At 55.7% G+C, this 20,577-nt stretch overlaps 5 protein-coding genes across 5 annotated transcripts; 3 read left to right on the forward strand and 2 right to left on the reverse strand.

The window, feature by feature from the left end:
- Positions 1-661: 661 nt before the first annotated feature.
- On the reverse strand, positions 662-5,342 carry BCV69DRAFT_299186 (hypothetical protein; the record flags this gene model as incomplete). Its single annotated transcript, XM_025494306.1, has 2 exons — positions 662-4,739; positions 4,807-5,342. The coding sequence occupies 2 exons, from the start codon at positions 5,340-5,342 to the stop codon at positions 662-664; spliced, it is 4,614 nt and encodes a 1,537-aa protein (XP_025347866.1).
- Positions 5,343-5,832: 490 nt separating this feature from the next.
- Positions 5,833-7,584, forward strand: BCV69DRAFT_197033 (hypothetical protein). The gene is made up of 3 exons (XM_025489648.1): positions 5,833-6,369; positions 6,456-6,758; positions 6,835-7,584. Exons 1-3 carry the CDS (start codon positions 5,927-5,929, stop codon positions 7,496-7,498), a joined length of 1,410 nt encoding a protein of 469 aa, XP_025347867.1. The 5' UTR covers positions 5,833-5,926; the 3' UTR covers positions 7,499-7,584.
- Positions 7,585-7,696: 112 nt separating this feature from the next.
- Positions 7,697-11,249, forward strand: BCV69DRAFT_282928 (hypothetical protein). The gene has a single exon (XM_025492525.1). It carries the CDS (start codon positions 7,784-7,786, stop codon positions 11,117-11,119), a length of 3,336 nt encoding a protein of 1,111 aa, XP_025347868.1. The 5' UTR covers positions 7,697-7,783; the 3' UTR covers positions 11,120-11,249.
- A 320-nt stretch (positions 11,250-11,569) lies between these two features.
- Positions 11,570-14,126, forward strand: BCV69DRAFT_249367 (sodium/hydrogen exchanger; the record flags this gene model as incomplete). Its single annotated transcript, XM_025490336.1, has 2 exons — positions 11,570-12,586; positions 12,669-14,126. 2 exons carry the CDS (start codon positions 11,570-11,572, stop codon positions 14,124-14,126), a joined length of 2,475 nt encoding a protein of 824 aa, XP_025347869.1.
- A 44-nt stretch (positions 14,127-14,170) lies between these two features.
- Positions 14,171-20,551, reverse strand: BCV69DRAFT_312661 (hypothetical protein). Its single transcript, XM_025494953.1, has 2 exons — positions 20,227-20,551; positions 14,171-20,145 (listed from the first exon to the last, which is right to left on the reverse strand). Exons 1-2 carry the CDS (start codon positions 20,440-20,442, stop codon positions 14,305-14,307), a joined length of 6,057 nt encoding a protein of 2,018 aa, XP_025347870.1. The 5' UTR covers positions 20,443-20,551; the 3' UTR covers positions 14,171-14,304.
- Between the last annotated feature and the right edge of the window lie 26 nt (positions 20,552-20,577).

Here is a 20,577-nt window from a genome sequence, read left to right on the forward strand (position 1 = left end):
CTACGTATCCATCTGCCTCTCTACGTATCTTGCCTACTTACTTAACCAACTTTCCAAGAAGAAGAACCAAAAAAGAAAGAAGACCTAATTTGCACTTGACTTTTTCTTTCTTCTCTCCTCTTTCTTGTCTCTCTCGAGAGTAAGAGAGTAAGAGTAAGGGTAAGGGTAAGGGTAAGTAAGCAAAGCAAAGCAAGCAAAGGGGGTGTACAGAAGGTCTTTGCAAAGGAGGGGATGGAGACATGTTGTGACTTGATAGGACAGATGAGACCAGGAGAGACGATGTTCTTCTGGTTGAAGAGTCTGCTCTTGGTTTTGTTTTTTGGGTTTGGAGTGAGTGATGAGCACAGGGATGAGCAGTGAGTATAGGGATGATGAATTGGGAAGAGGGAAGAGGGTGAGAAGAAGGAGAAGGAGAAGGGAAAGGGGGGAGAAGGACGTTGCGTTGCGTTGCGTGGTTCAAGGAGAGATGGAGAGGCAAAGCAGCTTTTGATTGTCGGCGGGCATCCGAAGTGAGTGAATAGTCCGAAGTGAAATGAAAGGAAAGGGTAGATGCTCCTAAGTTTTGGGGGAGTGACCACTCTGTATCGCTCCGCTATTTTCATGAAGAGGGTGTGACATTCAAGCAAGGTACATTGCGACACCTGCACTCATGTTCGATCCGTTAACAGACCCGACTCAATGCCGCGACCAGTTCATCAACGACCTCCTTGGACGCCTCTACCTTCCCTACACCCACACCCACACCCTCTCCCATTCCCCCTCCAGCAACACCAATCACATCATCCAGCACCTCCCGCTTCTGCGTCTCGCTTAGCCCGAGCGCATACGCTCCCACAAGGACGTCTCCATCGATGAACCCTACAGGCTCGGCGGTGCGGTGGTCGGTACGGAGGGTGCGGTATTCGCGTGCGGAGATTTCGCCCAGAGGAGCGAGAGAGCTGGAGGCGGACGAGGAGGGGGCGCTGAGGTATTCTTGGAGATTGCGTTCTACCTGCGAGAGGACCTGACTGGCGGATTCGTCTAGTGTGGAAATGATTCCTAGTGCACCAGACGATGTGCAAAAGACCAGACGGGGGTCGATGGGTGGTGCGGCCGCCCCTGCCGCAGTGGTCGTCGTCGATGCTGCACTGCCCGAACCCGTAGCTGTGCCAGTGGTGGCCTTAGCGACCAGTGATCCCTCTCTGAAGCGGTTGATAAGATCACCATAGTGCCAGGCTCCTCTCCTCTCCATGATGTGACTCCACTCTCCCTCGACTTCATCGTCCACATTCAGCACGGGAGGATCATTCGAGCTACCCAAGGCCGCACTGCCCTCCCCCCTCTCGGCACGCTCCCGACGCTTCTCCGCCTCGCGCTCGATTCGTCGCTTCGTCTCTGGAGCTAGCGTGGCGCGTTGTGCCGTAAAGAGGTTGAAGCTGATGTCGGCTCCGATGAAGGTCTGTGACTTGGAGTCTAATGAGGAGCACGCCGTTGTCCAGAAGGGATCGCAGTCGCGGGCAATTTCGCTCAGGGCACCCGTAGCAGCGTCAACGCGAAGCACGCAGAGAGAGCGCAGACCGTCACCGACGAGGAAGCGCTGTGGCTCGTCGGCTATGGGGGAGAGGGTGCAGGCGATGAAGGCACATCCCCATCTGGAGTGCTGACGAAGTCGCATCTGCGGTTCCCTAGAGTCGACCTCCATTGCGCCACCACCACTTGAGGCTTGCAGATCTTCGAGCGAGTAGCTGATTACTTCTGAGTTGATGGCAGCCACCAGCCTATTGCCCAGAAGCGAAGTTACCGCGTAGACATTGCCAGATACTTGCTTCTCGAAGGCTTGCACGAGCTGCATGTTCACCGCTTCGTCCTTGTCGTCTGCCCCACCGCTGGGGTCCTTGAGGGCGAAGCCGATCAGCCTTCCTGAATAGACCTCGCTCTCATAAGGGTCGACAAAGCCTGTTCCGGCGACCAAGTACTCTTCACCGTCGACCTGCATCATGCCGATACATCCAGCACGCTCTCGAGGCTCTAGGTCTATAGAGCTCAGTGGCTCACAGGTGACACTGTCAAAAAGGATGACTTTGGACGGCCTAGACTCTCTCGTCGAGTTGCCTTCTGGCCTGAAGGGGGTAGTGACAACGGCGAAGTAGCGATGGTAGCCTCTATCATCTCTGCCCAATCCGGCAATCGCCGTTGGATTGTCAAGACCCAGATGTGTTTTGCTGATCTCTAGCTTGCCAATCTCCTTGATGGACGTGAGCTGAATGCGATCCGGCAGAGCCAAGGCGAGCGTGGGCTCAGCACCTGGGATGCTGATGGGAACAGCGGCCATGACAGACGGGTAGCTGACAGCAGAGAAGATCAATCGGCGCTTCTCCGCCCAAATCACAGTTGGCGTCTCTCCGTTGATCGCAAGGACGGCTCGTCTCCCCTGTGTGGTAGTAAACGGCAGTAACCGGATCGGCTGGAGACCAAAAGCGGAACTCTTCCTGTCAAAGACACCAATGGACTTTGAGATCGAATCTGCTGTAGGCAACGCGAGAGCGCACGCAACGACCGCTCCAGAAGCAAGACCAATGAGGAGGTACAGCTGCTTTTGTGAAGCATCGCCGTCATCTTCGTCGAAGGAATGCACCAGAAGACTTCGAGGGAGAGAGCCGAAGTCTCCCTCTTCTTCTTCCATCGAGCTGGGTGTGAGATCTTCCAAGCCCGGCGCACTCAACAGTCGGACGGAATTGGTCTTCCATTGCCCAACAGCAGCGATGCCGTGCGCAAGACTGACAGCCGAGACCTCCCCTGCAAGGGAAGCGCTCGCCGTCAATGCAATACCTTCTCCCTGAATGGTCAGAAGAGCAACATGTCCACCTTTGAGAGCCAGCAGGACCTGAGAAGAGGCCGGGTCAAAGCTTGCCACGATGATCTTTGTGTTGCCGACTACCGAGCCTTCCATTTGCGACGGCGACCAAGTTGACGTCACTCCACTAGGCGAAACGACGGACACGGCGTCCTCGGTCACCCGAGCCCATATGCCTGACCCCAGGCTTGCGGCCTCGATAGTCTTGACTGAGAGATCGAGACCCGTAGAATCGCTCACGTCTATCACGCCCTCGGCTCCTAAGCCGAGAACTTGTGTATGCTCTGCAAAGCCGCATACGATGCCCACGCATGTCCCCAGATCAACGCTCCAGAGCTTGCGAATGTCAGACACGCCTAGTGAGCCCAACTCCTCCATGCTCACTCCGTTCTTGACGACAGCGATCGCTCCATCGGGACCACTTCCGCAAGCAGCGATGATTCTTGCTTGAGTGCCACCAGAAGGAGCATTGGCGTCACCGTCAATGAAAAAGTCAAGGAGTGGAGCCAAAGATGGGAAGGTCATGATGGAACGCATCGCAACTGTTGTAGAGCTGGACAAATCGGCATCGAACTTGTTTTGAGCAAGTGCTTGGGAGTGCGCTAGAGCGGTCGAGATACTTGGTCCAGCACTTGTTGATAGCTTGCGCTGGGAAGACGACTTGATGGGCGATACGGGAGGACTGACCATTTCAACATCGTCAACGGTGTCGTTCGATGCGTCATTTTGAGCGCCACTAGACTCCGATAGAAGCTGAACGATGGACGAGTCGCCGCTGGCACTAGCAGCATGAACGTAGCCTTCTCCAAGATACGTGAGAGAGCCGGGACCGGATGTTCGAGGCGTAACGCCAATCTTGGTTGCTTTCATAGACCTTGGGCGCCAGGACTCACTCTTGTCTTGACGGCTTAGAGAGATCTCTAGCATGTTCAAGGAGCCAGCCATCGTAGCAAACAGAACGCTGAGAGTCGCTCTTCCACCTGTCTGGTTGGGCACCACTGCCTCATCGCCTTCTTTGACGATCTCTGCTGATGTAATTTGTACCGGACGTGGGAGAACGAGACGTAGCATCTTGCTCCTCGTGTCAGAAGGCGCATTGGACAGAGTGTCCAAAGGCTCCGGCTGAGCCCCTGCCGCAATGGAGATGGAGCTCTTCTTCGCCGAACTTCTGCGCCTTTTGCCGTGCTCGTTGGCTTGAGAAGAGGGAGAATGTGCCACGATGGCCGTGTCCGGCGAAGTCGAGAGAGCTGAGCCACTGCCAGAGCTAGGGAGCGGTGGGATGCCCTTGGCAGAACTCTGACTAGCTCGACGCTCTCCTGGCGAAGTGACGCTTGCTTTCCTTCGCTTACCTCGGGCCGTGGATGGACTCTCTTGACCCGCTTCCTGGCCCTCACTCGCCCCTTGCGGTGCTGGTGGTGGTACGATCAGAACGGAGGTCTCACTCCAGACAATGACGCCGCCACCAGCGCTCGCGGGGAGCGAAGTGATGAGGTGAGCCCCCAAAGCGTCGGCGAAGGGCAGTGGGACGTGCGAGCGGCCCAATGCTGATTTGGCCAGCTTCTGCTCTCGAGCTCTAATTTCTTCTGGCGTAAACGTCTTGCCTTTAGCTTGAGGCCCATTGTTCTTCGCCGACTGACTGCCGCTGCCACTGGCTTCGGCACCAGAGGTACCAGTCTTGAATTCCTCGATCAAAGGTGGCACCTTGCGATCAGGACCGCCCCATGGTAGAGGTACTAGGTCATGCTTGGCTTCGTCAATGGAGTGGAAGGACAGCACCGGTAGGCACTGCGAGCCCAGACCTGGCAAGCTGGAAGGCGTCGAAGAGATAGAAAGCAGCGCAATGGTGAGATCTTCGCTCTGAGGACGATCAATGGGTGCGAGTGACAGAATGGTGGGATGCGGTAGCCTGAAAAGGGGAATCGCAGACTATCATCAGCAGGAGTAGAGATCTCGATAAAGGCTCCTGTACATACCTTGCCGAGAATACCTTTGACGCATATTCCGACTGCTGCTCTGCTTCGACTTCTGCAGTCGGCAATACTCGCAAGATGCCAGAATGGGTGTGCGCTACCACTGCCTGCCGGCCACCGTTACTGACAGTCCACACTCCCAGTCCTAGCTCGGCAGGCAGCCTAGCCATCTCATCGAGGAGTATTGTGGCATTGCAGACGATGTTGAATGCTGCATCTTGCCCAGCTGAAGCGTGTGGATGAGCTTCGAGGACCAAAAGGCGGGGCTGATGATGGTCTGTGAGTATTGCCAGTCGCTCCCGACCGTGCGCTGTGAAGGGGGAGACTGCGAGGATGCGAGCATTGACATCGACGTGTGCGACCTTTCCCAGAGGCTCCTGGGTTGCCCGACGGCTACCCTCTGCAGAGGGAAGGAGGAGGAAGTCGAGGGAGCTGTGCTTTACGATGCATAGGGACGGGTGCTCAGCGTCGAGGAAGGTGGGGAGGACGGCGGACTGAAGCTGCGTGGAAGGCTTGTGGAGATGGGTGACGACTTGCATCGTGGGCAGATGAAGCCGGTCAAGGCGAGCACAGAGAGGCTGCTGAGGAGTAGGAACCTACTCTCGGGAGACTCTTCGTACACTGTATGCTCTTGGTGAAGGGGTATGGCCCAAGAGGGATGGTAAGGTGCTTGGGAAAGTAGCTGGGTATGACATGAGGTGATTGATTCCTGCCATCTGATCCATGCTCGGACCGATTCAGGCTCCGCCCAGCCGCCTGTGCCAATTTACTCGAACACCCATTCACGACGCGTCCTCACCGCTCCAGGCCTTACTGCTGCTTCACCCCCAAAGGTCACACCACGAAGCTGCTTATCTAGTCATGGCAATGCACACGACTCTCGGTCTCAACGGTCATCGACCGCAGACTTCTGCTTGCAGTTTGTTGGCGCTTGACGTGAAGTCTGTCGACTGGTTCGATCGCGGCTGCTTACGCCCGCACTGCATCTCCACACCTCCACACGCCTCGCCAGAGTGGGAAGAAGGCGCACCTCGCGTACAACCTTCTCATCGAAGGGGGTCACGCTCCCACTTGTTCGAGCACATCTCACCATATCGCAATCTCATACAAAACCTTGAACAGAATGCCGACAACTCGCAAGCAGCAGCAGAAGCTTCAGGTCGACAAGAGTGCCGACGGCCCCAGTCTCTCTACCAGTACCAGCTCGACCACCGCCACTAAGCGAAAGCAGGACGACGAACCCAAAGGCAACGGCGACAGCAAGCAGGCCGAGGAGACCCCACAGGACGTAAAAGCAGCCAAAGGTAATGCGCCAACAGAGTCAAATGGCCACAGCGCTGAGAAAGAGGACGGTCCGCCTCCGGCTAAAGCCGCGAAAGTAGAGGACGACGCTGAGAAGAAGCAGAAGGAAGAGGATGTTCCGGCCTCGACTGATCAGAGTAAAGCTGCTGAGAGTAAGCCGGACACAGAGCAGGTCAGCAGCACAGAGAAGAAGCTTGACGGCAAGGATACAGACACCTCGGGGTCTGGCGAGGATGTCAAGTGGGACATCGTGGAGCGAGGGCAGTGAGTACACATCACAAGGTCGAAGTATCCTTCAGCTCAGCTCTCCTGACCCCTCTTTTGCTCTGCAGTATCTACTTCTTCTACAGGCCCAAGGTTCAACCCGCTCAAACTGCCGATGCGAGCGACGAGCCAGCTGCCAAGTGCATCGACGACACCCAAAACTTCCATCTTCTTCTGTTGCCCCGCGCCTCGGACTCTTCCACTGCTCCTGCCAAAAGCAACCCTCCTGAGGGTGTAGAGAACAAGTCAGAGCAAACTGGAGAAGTGGCTCGACAGGGCGGTATTGGCGCGCGCTTGATCAGATTGGGTAAGAAGCGCCTGCCAGAGCCCAATGCGGCAATCAAGCAAGGAGATACCCCGGGAGGTATAGGAGGCGATTCCAGCGAAGCGTGAGTGCACATACGTGAGACTCCGGTCCGCTGACTTGTGACTCAGAGCTGACCTCATTGACCATTCGATGTACAGTATCTGGGCAGTAGTCTCCGACGTGAAGCCCTCTTTCGACTCGCTCAAGGCAGGACTTGCCGAGAACCGCTATTCCACCAAGACAGCTGGTGACAGGGTAGTTCAGGCCGCTCGCCCAGTGGGTCGTGGCTGGTATGTGATCTCAGTCTCGCAGACAGAGCCACCATCTTCGCGACAGGTGCGCCTTTCGTACGCGCTCAGCCATCCTCATGACGATAAGGATTTCGGCGATGTGCAAACGGAGCTGGGCTTGCACAAGGAGAGCAGCGTCTTGCTCCAGATGAGGAACCCTACCTTGCCGGCTACTGGAGCTGGCGCCCCTCCCGCTGGACTAGATCCCTCCTCTCGCGCACAGCTGAGCGATGGCGAGCTCCAGGAGACCTTTGGTGGCAATGCCGAATCGAAGGGTACCAATTACGCTCGACCCGAGAATCTGGACCTGCTGGACCGAGCCGGCGTCGAGCTGCTGATGATCAAGAAGCGAGAGCAGGAGGCCGAGGAAGCCGTGGCTGTTGGAGATACTCATCAGAAGACGCTTGAGAAGCTAGCATGTGAGTCTACATTTCGCACGTGTGAAAGAGAATCAGAGCTGACCGTCTATCGCTTCTGCGTGGGACTGCTGCAGCACAAGATGCTAGCTCGCTGTCAAACAATGACGTGTTGAAGGAGCTGGGCATCGAAGGCCAGAATCCTCCCGATGCTCTCGATGGCGATTGGTTCTAGGTGATGCTCTGGCATGAAGATGGACGCCTCGTGGGGAGTGTGGCAGACAAGTCAAAATTCCGTTCTTCCGAGCCCGATGTCGGAAATTGGCTGATCCGTCCGCGGCTGGGAAATGTCATTGCCATCTACTCTTTCCACCTTGTTGTTTGCCTTGCTTCTGCCTAATTCCTCTACCATCACCTCCGACTCTGTCGTTGGTGTACCGCTCGTCCCTCTACGGGGAGTGATGGCTCCCTCTTCCTCGTCCTCTGCCTCGCCTCACCTCCCAGCCAAGGCCCACCCAGCTCCAGTCGTCATCTCCCGCTCTGCATCCCCTCGTCCCCAGAGCATCCACGGCCCCTCTCTCGCAGCTCCTAACTTCCTAGCCACGCTATCTCCACGCAAGTCAGCAGCTCTCACCGAGACCTCGAAAAGTCTCGCGCTGGCTGAGGCGTCCAGCTCGAGCTCCACTTCTAGTACCCCGCTAGCCTCTCCTAGCATCTCGGCTGAGGATGGATCCAAATTCTCTCTAGGCGGCAGCAGGCTGATAGAGGAGGCGGAGGCTGCCAATGAGACTTTGCAAGGCCCGAAAAGGGAGGAGAGGCCAGCAAAGCTCAGTCTGAGACTTGGGTCTGCCATGGATACCACTCTTGGCCCGGTGGAGACAACAGAAGCGCAACAGAGTGATCGTCCACTCGATGTGAAGGTCATCGTCGCGAATGGGGCGGATGAGCCAAGCCAAATGGAGGCCAAAGGAATCGGGAGCTCAGAGAGGACAAGCCCTTCTCATGGTCCTGAAGTGCAGATCGAAGTAACGCGCCCTAGTGAGGAGGGGATTATTGGCAGTACCAAAGACGATGCAGCGAACTCCCCGGAACAGTCCAAGGAGACAGAGACGGAAGAAGCCAAGGGGTCAGCCTGGAGCAGCTGGACTTCCCGGGCTGCCAGTGGTTCTCTGTCCTTCTTCAAGCAAAGTACAAGTACTGCTGCAGGATGGGGTAGCACTCTTACGACGAATCCCTTTCGCGGTTCGGGCAAAGATCGAGAGCCTGCTACTACGAGTCAGGCCGAAGCGGGCCCGTCTCGCCCACGATCCATCGTGGAGAGCGACGACGACGATGACGCTGCTCTGGCTAAATCAGCTGCTGATACTTTACGGATAGGAGCAAAGAATGAAGAAAAGAGGAGAGCCGCTCAGACGCGGTTACAGCAGAAGAGGGACAAGGCCAAGGTGGTAAGCGACAAGCGAACTGGAGGTAGCGAAAGAGGCAGGCAGGTCGAGGGGAGTCTCCTACCTTCTCGCCTTGTAGCGGAGGTGGACTCTGTGCCCGAATCAAGGAGCTCATCGCCAACCATCAGAGGGCTGAATACGTTTGACTACGTCGAAGAGCTGCCTGGAGCCTGTGATCCCCCAACTGGCGAGACGCTACCAGAGAGGAGATACTTCATTTTGACGCAAGCCGGAAAGCCTGTGTTCCTGTCCCATTTGGCGGCCCGGAGGCTAGAGAGAGAAGACGCAGCAAGGGCTCGGCTTAAAGCTCTGCGACAAGCAGAGAGGGATCGAGCTCAGCAAAGGGCAGACCTACCGAAAGGCAGCGAAGTCCGTACCGAGAAGCTAGCTCAAATGGACGAGGAGGACAACGAGGCTCGCGCCCAAGAAGAGGCCGCTCGAAAGAAAGACGAAGTCGCATCAGACGAGGATGAAGAGGACAGCGCTGTGCAAGTCGGCGTACTTCAAGCCCTCATCTCCAACTACTTCGACAAGGGCCTGGCAGTACTCGAGAGCAAATCTATCGAGATTCTTCAGCTGCCCAAGTCCTCGAGCCGAGTCGTCTTTCTGATGCGAGGGCCTCTCTATCTCGCCGTTACGTCTACCTGGTCTGACGGCGGTCAGATCTATTCCGACTCTGCGACAGTTTTGAAAGCTCATCTCGAGATTCTGCATGCCGGACTGATCTCCCTTATATCAGAGTCTCAGCTGAAAGGACTTTTCGCCCGTGGTCATAATTTTGACCTGAGAAGGATGCTCGAAGGTACAGACGGTATCCTCTCCTCGTTGGTCGCCAGATGTCAAGTCGACTTTGGTCTCATCTTGGGCGCTGGTGGTGGCGGAGGCATCTGCTTGAGACCGACTAGACTGGACCTTAAGCTCAGAGAAGATCTGGGAAGCTGTCTGAGCCTCGAAAGGTGGGAGAACCGTCCGCTCAGCAGAGTGCTAGCGGGAGACAGTGGGCGATCCAGCCCTCTCAATGTTCCGGACAGCCCCAATGGTGAGCACTCTCGGTCTGATTTCCTCAAGGCCGACTTGGACCCTTCGAAGCTCAGAATGGAATTCAAGATCCCTCCGCGACCCAAGGATCTGCTATATATTCTACTTATCACTGCAGATGGGCAGCTCATCACGATGCTCAGGCCCAGGAGACTGTCAGCCTATCCGCTGGACCTTCATTTGTTGATGAATACCATTGTCGGTATGAGCCGACGGACACAGCGCGAGCCAGGGACGGTCAATTGGATCCCGATCTGTCTTCCGAGATTTGCACCCCAGGGAATGGTCCAGGCTCACATCTCTTGGCTGCACGGTGATCCACACCAGCACGAGAAGAGGGCCGATCGTCAAGAGGAGGAAGATGGCTCTTCTGAAACAGCAAAGGACAGCAAGCGTAAGGCAGAATGCGCCCTTGTCATTGTGACTGCCGATCGAGAGAGCTTCGATGAGATCGGGATCTGGAGAGACGGTGTGGTCAAGGCTCTGAGTCTGCCGCCTTCACCTTTGGCCTCCCTCTCTCATTCTTTGACGCAAGCTCCCATTTCGCCAGATTCTCTTCGTCTTCCAGGGCTGCGACACTTTGTCCTCAAGAAGAAGGACGACCTGCAAATTGTATGGTCTGAATGGATTGAGCCGTATGCAGGAGACAGCCTAGAGGCTGTTCTTGCGCGGGATAGAGTGAGAAAGACGTATGCTCGAGCTAGAGAGTTGAGCATTCTTGGCGCGAGAATGGGTAAAAGCGGCAAGAAGACGAGGAAAGGCAAGGAGACTCTTTCTGCCAGTGAAGCTGCCAAGCGCAACAGAAAATCAACGACAGAGGAGAAGCAGCCAACTACAACGCCAGACGGTGAGACTGGTGCTGACCGGGAGGTCAGAGGCGCAGAGACGAAGGATGTACCAGCAGCCGAAGATGCTGAAGAAAACTCTTCTACGACCTCTACTTCAACGCCCAAAGACAGCGCATCGGTAGCAGAAGAGGCCTCGCCCGCGACTATACCCAGTGCCCTCTTACCGCAAGCGAACATCACCTCGCACTACTTCCGCACACCGCACGAAGCCTTTTACATCGAGGTTCCTCCCGCGCCCACTACGAGCCATCTGACTGGTCCTTTGGTGGTAGATCCAGACTCGGCCTCTCCCTACGAGGTGTACCTTACTTTGAGCTCTAATGTTCCGCCGGCTACGGCTAGGAAGATTGCCAGGCAGGTGGTGAGGTGGGGATTGGGTAGTGGGGCTGGTGCGGGAGGTGATGCAGTTGCGGTTGCGGGAGAGAGGTGGAGGCTGTTTGTGAGCGGGAGGGGCATGGTCTTCTAGAGGCGGCGAGAGGCGGCATTAATTCCAGACAGCCGAGGATGCGAAGAGATGCTATATCATATAGCAATGACCAATGTAGAGAAGCTCAGACGGAGCCATCCCTGTCCAATATTACTTGTATATCCCTGCCAACGTGCGTGGTTGGCGTCTGTGGCTGCGCGTCTGGCGGAGCAAAGTGAAGTGGCTCGATCGCGAAATCAGCGGAGGCAAGAGTTGCCATATTTCCCTTGCCTCTTCGTACTGCCATCACATCCTCACCTACTGCTCACCTACTACTGTCTCTACACAGAACTCGCTGCGGCTCAGGGCATCGTCGTGCTTTGCGTAGAGGCCACTCGTCTCTACAAGAAAGCCTCTGCTGCAAGCCGCCCCGTCTGTCTCTATCCCCTGCACAACCTTACATCGATGGCGGGCTCAGCGCCGAGGACGGCCTCGAGGGCTTCCTCGACCATGTCCATCGTAATTGTACTCTTCGCCTTGACCGCCTCAGCGATTGCAGCAGAAACAGCTACCTCATCATCGAAAGCAGCCTCGCCAAGCGCATCACCTCCTCCTGCACCCCCATCTCCAGCGGAGGAGCAAGAGAGGGATTCCTCCCTGGCCCTCTTCCTAGTCCTCTTCCTGCTCATCTTCTCCTTCTTCGCCAGCTACTATCTCAGGGTCAAGAGGATCACCGCTATCCATGAGACCATTGTGGGTCTCTTTGCCGGAATGCTCGTAGGAGCAATTCTGCGCATTGGACCTGGAGAGCAGGTGCAGCAGATGCTCAGCTTCAGCAATACCATCATGCTCAATGTTCTTCTGCCGCCCATCATCCTCGCTAGTGGCTACGACTTGAGACAGGAGAACTTCTTTCGCAACTTTGGCACGATTCTAGTCTTTGCCTTTGCGGGAACATTCATCAGCGCCATTGTCATCGGCGTCCTAGTCTACCTTTGGTCCTTGGCAGACTTTACCATTTCACTCTCCATCCTCGACTGCCTCATCTTTGGCTCGACTCTGAGTGCAACAGATCCAGTGACCATCCTGGCCATCTTCAATAGCAAGAAAGTGGACCCCACGCTATACAGTATCATCTTTGGAGAGTCTCTCCTGAATGATGCAGTCTCCATTGTCATGTTCGACACCCTCTCCACATTCCGAGGACAGAACATCTCCATCTACTCCCTCTTCAATGGAATTGGGCTCTTCCTCGTCGTATTTGGCGTCTCGATGGCCCTGGGAGTATGCTTCGGACTGGGCTGTTCACTGATGCTCAAGCATAGCAGACTGAGCATGTACACGCAGCTGGAGAGCTGTCTCGTTGCTCTGATTGCATACACAAGCTACTTCTTCAGCAATGCAGTGACCATGAGCGGAATCGTCAGTCTGCTCTTTTGTGGTATCACACTCAAGCACTATGCGTACCACAATATGTCCAGGAGGACACAAAGGGCGACGAGGTACATCTTCCAGACTTTAGCAAGCGTGAGTACGCATAGCCTGCCTACTATCGTTCAAAGCCTGATCTCGAAAGCTGATATTCCTCTTTCGTCTTGCCTCCGCCCAGCTCTCGGAGAACTTCATCTTCATCTACCTCGGTCTCTCCCTTTTTACACAGGAGAACCTCGTCTTCAAACCCCTCTTCATCGTAGTGACGATCGCAGCGGTCATCTTCTCTCGCTACGTGGCCGTCTTCCCCATTGCACACCTCATCAATCTCTTCAGGCGCGTGCGGGGGAGGCGAGCAGATCGAAGGAGCGGCGGAGGAGGTATTCCCCGGACTGGCAACGAGGATCAGCTGTCCAGAGAGTACCAAATCATGCTGTTCTGGGCCGGTCTGCGAGGAGCCGTGGGCTTTGCACTCAGTGCAGGAATCGAGGGCAATAATGCACTAGCGCTGCAGACTACCGTGCTGGTAACCATTGTCTTGACGCTCATTGCCTTTGGAGGAACCACCTCTCAGATGCTGGATATTCTTGGCATTCGGACAGGCGTACAGGACGATGAGGGAGACTCGTCGGATGAAGACGTCGATGCTGGCAGACCCGGTGGATCTCACGTCGGGATGGGCAATGTGCGCAATCGTAGAGGCTACTCGGGCCGCAAGAGAGCAGCAGGAGCTGGTGCCTCGAGGTACGCAGCGGCGGGATCCTACAGAGATGACGAGGTGTTCATCCCCAAGGGCAGCTCTGCTTCTGGCGCCAGGGGCAACGACAGCCCGCGCTACTCATACGAAGAGGATGAATCGTCCCAGGACGAAAGCGACGTTCTCCCCTCTGCCTCGACTAGGGACGGTGCCAATGGCAGTGGTTCCGGCGGAGGGTTCACAATCGGTCCGGACGGCTTCCCCGAAGCCTTTACGGGCAGCAGTCGAGCCGCGGGCGGAGCGCGAGCCCTTTTGGAGCGAGGAGCTCTAATCATGCGTGATGGTCAGTGGTTCCAGAAGATCGACGATCGGTACCTCAAGCCTTACTTTTCCAATGCGGTCGCTTCGCGCAAGCACGAGGAACGCAAATCGTTACGAGCCGCCTCGCGCTCTCATAGTAATCAAGGAAGCGGAAGTGCGCTGCCCAGCTCACACACCTCGCCCACTGGCTCCTCGAGCAACATCCTCCAGCACGCAGGAGGTTCCTCTTCTGCTGGCCTTTCCGGTGGAGCAAACGACGAAGCGGCCTTGTGGGAAGCCGAAGCCCTATCGCGTGAACCAGATGCAGACATCTTCCCTGCTTCGTCATCAGCCTACTCTGAGGATGGCGATGATGAACTGCTTGGGCTGGGAATGGGAATGGGTACAAGTAGGAGCGCGACGCCTCTGGGTGGCTCATCGAGTATCTCTGGTGCTGCAGGTAGTGGAGCTGCGGGAGGTAGGGCTACACCCAGGCGGCCGAATAGCGTGTCGGGATTTAGTGGGAGTGGGTTAGGGTCAGGAGGTGGAAATAGCAACGGAGCCGGAGGTGGAGGCGGAGGCAATAACGACGTCTATGGCAGGCGGACAGGCGGTATTGGAGGAGCCTTTGGTCCTTAGCGACGTGAGCCGCCACATTGCAATGGGAAGTGCATGAAAGTTTGACACAATCACTCGCTCTGCTCTCAATTGTTCAGATCGATAGAAGGGGAGGCTACAACGGTCATGGATGATAAGATAAAAGTACACGTGCTCGTCAACTCTCCGTTCCGTTCCAATCTGCTCAACTCCATTCGCCTCATTTCCTCCTCTGGGAGGTCTGCTGACTCGAAGCTACCTGTTGACCCGTGGCTGGGCTCTGTCTCTTGTACTTCTCCTTGTCCTCTCCACCACCAGGCTCCAGCACTCCTCTCAAGCCCATCAGCGTCCGGCTCACCGCCTCGCTCGCTCCCTTGGCCCCCTGCACCACCGCAATAGGCACAGCCTTGACCACGGTTCGACCTGCTGCTCCCGGCCCACCACCACCACCGCTGCCACTGCCACCGGAGCCAGCTTCGTACACTTCCATGGGCACGGCGAGAATGGTCTGCGCTGCTGCGTTTGCACCGGTACGCAGGGAGCGATAGGCTTGCGAAAGGGCCTCGCGCACGTCGGAAGGCTGATCGGCGAATTTACTGATCAGCGCGCCGTACTCCTCGTCGTCGATGAGAGGGATACTGTCCACTGCGCCATCTGTGCCGGCTGCTCCTGCAGGCGTAGACCAAGGCCGATCGTCTTCAGATCCCGAATCGAAATCAGCCTCTTCGTCAGCATAGGCACGTCGAGTCGGAGCGACTTTGCGCTGCGACGAAGCACTGCCGTTGCCGCTGCCGCTGGCTCCACTCGAATCGGCTCCCAAGGCCTGCTCTGCCTTTTCTAGCAGACCCTGCGTCCCCGTAGCCAGTCTTGCTCCCAACTTCAAGACTTCCAATGCCGTCACCTTTGCAAATCTACCAGCGCCCTTTTTCAGTCCTAGACCGAGGCGGCCGTCCTTTTGCACCTGCTCAATGGGAATGAGAATCATGTCTGCCACTCCAGAACCGACGTTTACTAGGCTCCTCACGGGAGCAATACCGGCTAGGACGTCGGCAATTTGGTAGGTCTTGACGTCTGGCGTCCAGATGTCGTTGAGCGTGTCAAAGAGCTTGGCCCAACCAGTGATGCCTCGTAGAGTGACATGACGCAGGGTAGTCTCGGCGCCATCGAAGTGGAAGAAGTTCATCAGCTCGATGGCTTTGCCTTGGCGAAGCAAGCCATAATTGACGCGCTTGGGTTTGTAGTCTGCTTTGAGTCTGATGGAATGGATCTCGGCGTACTGAATGAAGGGGCCTGAAACTGACGCTGCTTCTGCAGGGCTCGGCGCGGTCTGAGCTTTCAACAATTCGCTGGGACGCTTGAAGGCAAAGAACTTCTGTAGAAATTCGAGTGCATCCTGATCGATGTGTAGCCGGAGAGGCGATAGCTTTGCTCTGACTCGGAACTCTCCTTGCTCATGACTGGCTGACTTGATGTTGAGAAGCTGGATCCGGACCATCTTTGCTTCATCACCCGTCTTGAACTTGACACCCTTTTCTGACATGCGGGTGAGGAAAGCATGCCAGCTGGAAGACTTGATGTGATCCAGAATCTGCAAATCAGAGACCTGGACATTGAGATGAGAAGCCAGTGAAGCCGAGGGAACCATCTGATCGTATTCAGCGCTGATGTCCTTGAATACAAATTCCAGCAAGGAAGCATGTGACCGCTCAAGCTTGCTTCTTCTCCGCCCTTGATGAGAGTGTCCCTGCGTGATCTGTCTGCCCTGGCTCCGCGGTAGCGGCTGCCACGTGCTCGCGGACGAAGCCGTCTCTGACTGAGGCCCCGTTTCGTCGTCCAGCATGTTGAGTGCCGCTGCAGCATCGGTATTGGATTCGAAAGCGATGTGCATCGATTCTGCGAGATCTTGTATGGCGTCTTCGACGCTATCGTCAGCTCTTTGCCCCTCGTCGAGTAGCTGCTTGATCTTCTGCAGCCGACGACGCACACGCTTGATCTCTGCTTCTATTTCCGTCCGGGTGTTTGCCCAGTCGTAGCCAGCGAACAAGTGCATCGAGAGATCCAAATCATCAACCCGCAGGCGAAAAGAGGACGCAAAAGCGTCTGTGATACTACGCTTCTTCGGTTGCAGATCCGGCCTGCTGAAATAGCCTGGAACTGGTCGCAGGCCGTTTTCATCCAGAAGTCTCACTGTAACGACTTCCGAATCCAGGATGACGAATCCTGAATGTGCCTCTGTCTTGCTCTCTTTGGGTATGGGATCCACGATCGAAGCTATGGATTCGCTGCCAAAGAAGTCTTCTTCCGTCAGCGGCGTCTCTTCATAGTCTTGTGGCTCAATGACACGCTCAGCCCCGTAATACTCGGGCCGTGACGGAATATCATCCTCCAGTAAATCGGGTATTGATGTCATCCCTTCCGCATCGACGCGGAAAGCGTTTTCATCGATGCCAGCCATGATGTCTTGAGAAGAAGACTCCGATGCGCTGGCAGTGCTGCCTTTATCGCTTCGCAGCTCGGTACTGCCGTTGAGGTCGTCGGTTCCCCCCGGAGGTTCCACGAAAGAAGATATCAAACTGATCAATGCCGTCAAGGTATCAGCACACGCGCTGATCTGAGCTTTGGCCCTCGAAATCCTCACATCGACGTCAGGTAGAGTCAACTTGCTGGTCGTGACAGTGCTCTTCAGTTCAGAAAGATCGAGCACACTTACGAAGCCTAAAGATAGCCAGTGATCACTGGGTGTCTTGACTCGATGTCTTCGTTCCGATGCAGCATCCAATGGCTTGTCTACGAGGAACGCAGACGAGTCATTCAAAGTAACATGGAGGGAGGTTCGAGGAGCTCCGCCTACTAATTTGCTCCGCACACTGAGGTCGCCCAAGAGGACCGCAACTCGCTCTGTGGCAGTGGTGGGCGCCAGTAGAATCGATGCACCAATCAGGTTGAGTTGCAGCCGAGTCAGCTCGCTCGGCTCGACATTCTCGAATGTGCCTGCAGGAGACTTTGCAAAGCTTGCAATATCTCCGAAAAGGCTCGAATCCTCGTCCAAAGTGACAGTAAAGTCTCGCAAGAGGGGCTCTATTCTGCTCTCCCTATACGAAGTTTCAGCGTCGGCATAGAAGAGCAGAGTCAACGAGATCATCGGTGCGACTCCTCGTGTCAGAGATTGCTGAAGAGTTGGAGCAATGAGCGGCCTGAGAATTTGATCATCTCCGATACTCTGACTGACAGTGAGAGCCACGATTGAGATTGCAAGATTGGTGGTGTTTTTGTCGTGTAGAGGATCGAAATGAGCTCTCAGTTCCCGTCCCGCGATCGTGAGTTCGCGAAGATCTCCGCCCTTGTGGTTGAGACGGGGCACAAATGCTTTCCCTTTAAGCTCTGACAGCTCGAGAATGAATATCGGCTGGTTGACTGGCCCATCCACCCGCTGTAGTGTAGCTGTAGACTCCACAACATCGGAAGACAGACCTGAGTGGGAGTTGCGAAAGAAGCGGCTCCCTAGAATCTTGAGACCATCTTGTTCAGGCTGTGAATTGGTCCTCAGATGCGACATTTCAGCTGACCAAGACGCAAAGTCGTCGGCAAGGAACTGAATGCCGTCTAGAGTTGACTTTGACAGAGACACTTCAAGGAGGGGAAGATTGCACCTTGCAGAAAGCCTTCCTGTGCCTTCCGCTGCATTATATTGTCGGCTCAGCTTTACGGACGGAAAGTAGGGGTGCTGATCGGGTCTGTCCTCATCATCTGTCAAGTGAGTGAGCACAGCGAGTGTTTCGGCTTCGCTGGCTCTTACACACTGAAAGTGAATAGAGAGGGATCGGAAGCTCAGCTGTGCCAGCTTTTTTTCAGGACGGCCACTCTCAGCGCCTGGTTTACCCTCAGCATAGCGTACGCGCGGCCGCTGCACATCAGGCTCTTGATCGAGTGAAGGTCCAGCGGTCGAGAGCGAAAGCTCGGCCAGATCGACGGCGAGTATACCGGAGCGTAGCAGAGATGGCTCTGCAGCTTTACAGTTGGGTATCCGCACCTCCAATCTTACAAGATCGGAGTACAGAGAGAACTTCGTATGTCGACTGGGGTTTCCCACGACGCGGCCTGTATTCAGATGATTGGCACCCAGCGTATTTGTTGAGTCCTCGAGATCAATCTGTTCCTCCTCGGTTGAGAGTCCAGTGTGAGCCTCAGAAGAGCTGGCAATCGCGTTGAGAAGAGGAGCCGCTCTCAGCGCGACGGAGAGATCCACGAAGAGGTGCGTGCAGGGAAGCGTGACTTCTAAGCGAGCTTCCTCCTTCTCGAGCGAGCCGTGCAGGGACAGCAAAGCGGTAACAGTATCGTCAATGCCTTTGTCAATTCGGCTCGGACTCAAGGGTGTTCGGCCCCTCAGCGGCTTCATTTTCCAGGCGTTGTCCCCATTTGCAGCACCCTTCAGATAAGGATTTCTTTCACCATCGAGTCCAGAACGCCAATCGAACAAGCGCTGAGCTGCTCCACACCTTGAGTGATTCAACAGCTCACCATCAAAGACAAGGATCGGCATGATGACAAGCTCACCAACCTTGCCCATCCGCATGCCCTCTGTCAATCGCAGATCACCTACCGTAGCATTCACTTCTGTTGTCTGATTGCTCTGCGTCTGCCGTAACCGAATTCCTTCGCCGTGAAGGCGAACATGGCCAAGGAGAGGATGGCTTCTGCCTGGGCGCCTCCAGAACGATTGCACAGAGGCGGCAAAGGCAGCAGCATGATCTGCCTCGAGGCACGCAACGCTTTCGTAGGCGCATAGGAGCTCCACAGATGCTATTCTCAGATTGCTTGAAGAGAAGGTGGGTGGAGCAGGAGGCGAGGATGATCCATGCTCTTCGACAGGCACAGACAGCCCTGAAGAAAGTCGTATAGCTTCCACAAGGGCGAGAAGCGCGCAGACGTTCGGCATCTCCAAGAAGCAAGCTACAGAGCCAATGGCGATGTCGAGCATGTGTTCTGGCTTCCTGAGCTTGTTGATCTGCTGCGCTTCCCTCCTTTGCTCGGTAAGCATAACGGTTGGTGTGGATTTGGCGCCAGTAACTTCGGGCATGGAAGTCTCGGATGCGACTACGTCGGGCTGCGCTGGCAAGTGCCTGAGCGTGATAAACTGCATCACTATCGGCTCATCCCCAAAGTCCAGGATCTTGCTGCGGGACGAATGAACGCTACCTGCGGCTCGCCCTTCGTTGCTACCGGTTCTGTTCGTACGGCGGGGCTCCTGCTCCTCTTGACTATCCCCATAGATACTTTCTGTCCCGGAGTGAGCTTCCTCGTATCTCGAAGCGCCAGAAGCTACGCTGAGGGCAAGATCATCGACGGCCTGACTCATCCTCATGACATCGTCCGACTCATAGCTCCCAGATCGAGGGGACGTAGAAGAGTCATCTGATGATGTGTCTGAGCTTGACAGTGACGACCTATGCCGAAGTAGGACTTGCAGAGTGGTCCAGAGACTGAGACTAGTCACATCGATGTTGCGCACCTTTCGACGCCAATTACTGCCATCTTCCTTCTGCTCGAGACTTGTCTCTGTTCTGAGCTTGATACTCCTGATATTGGCTTCGAGATCGAAGTGTGTGGGTTCCGGCAGAAATACCTTCTCGCTAATGACAAAATGTGCATCCGAGATCTCGACCTTGAGGCGAGATAGCAGCCCCTCAACCATTGAGGCTACGATCGACCCTGCCTCTGGCTCGACAGCTGTGGAGGATGCATCGTCTGCTGTTGGGGCGCCTCCGGGTACTCCAATCGATTCATGAAGCGATCCTTGCAAAGACTCTTGCAGCTCTCTGCCTTCGGCATCTTCCTCCAGCAAGTCTTCCACCGTATCGGCCAGCGACACATCTAGGGGCTCTTGCGCTGGCTTGGCCCCTGCGCTATGAGGTGGAGCCACTACGAAGTGGGCGCTAGGTCGCTGGACCAGGACAACGAGATCCCCTCCTCTGAGGTTTGACCATGGTATCTGAATGCTGATGTTTGCCAGAGATATCGATGTGGCGAGAAGAGGAACAGGACCGAGGAGCGCATTTACGGCCTGCACGCGGTGGTAGGAGAGATAGCAAAATCAGATGAAGATACTCCCAGTGACCATTCGTACAGTTACGCTCCTGCTCACCTTTGCGTCCAGCTCAATGTCTCGAATCTCTAGTCGCCCTGCTGTGACACCTGCCTCAATCTGATTGAGATCGAGCTGGCCATCCTTGACGAGGTGTCCGATGGCTCGCTTGAGCAGGAACGAAGCGAGGCGCTTCTGTAATCCAGTAGAGAGACTGGTGTATGCAGATAAAGTGTCCCAGCCCGAGAAGAAGCCCGAGAAAGCGCCACCGAACATTGCTCTCTGCTGCAGGTCAGGAGACCTGTTAGAGGTCGAATGGTCCTGTCGTACCTATCTGACCCGGGTGATCGCCATGGAGATGATGAGGTGATGTGGTATGCTCAGCTGTAGGGGCGAGTGGAGCCAACCTCG

The sequence above is a fragment of the Pseudomicrostroma glucosiphilum genome (assembly GCF_003144135.1).
Source record: "Pseudomicrostroma glucosiphilum strain MCA 4718 unplaced genomic scaffold BCV69scaffold_7, whole genome shotgun sequence".
Lineage (NCBI taxonomy): Eukaryota > Fungi > Basidiomycota > Exobasidiomycetes > Microstromatales > Microstromataceae > Microstroma > Microstroma glucosiphilum.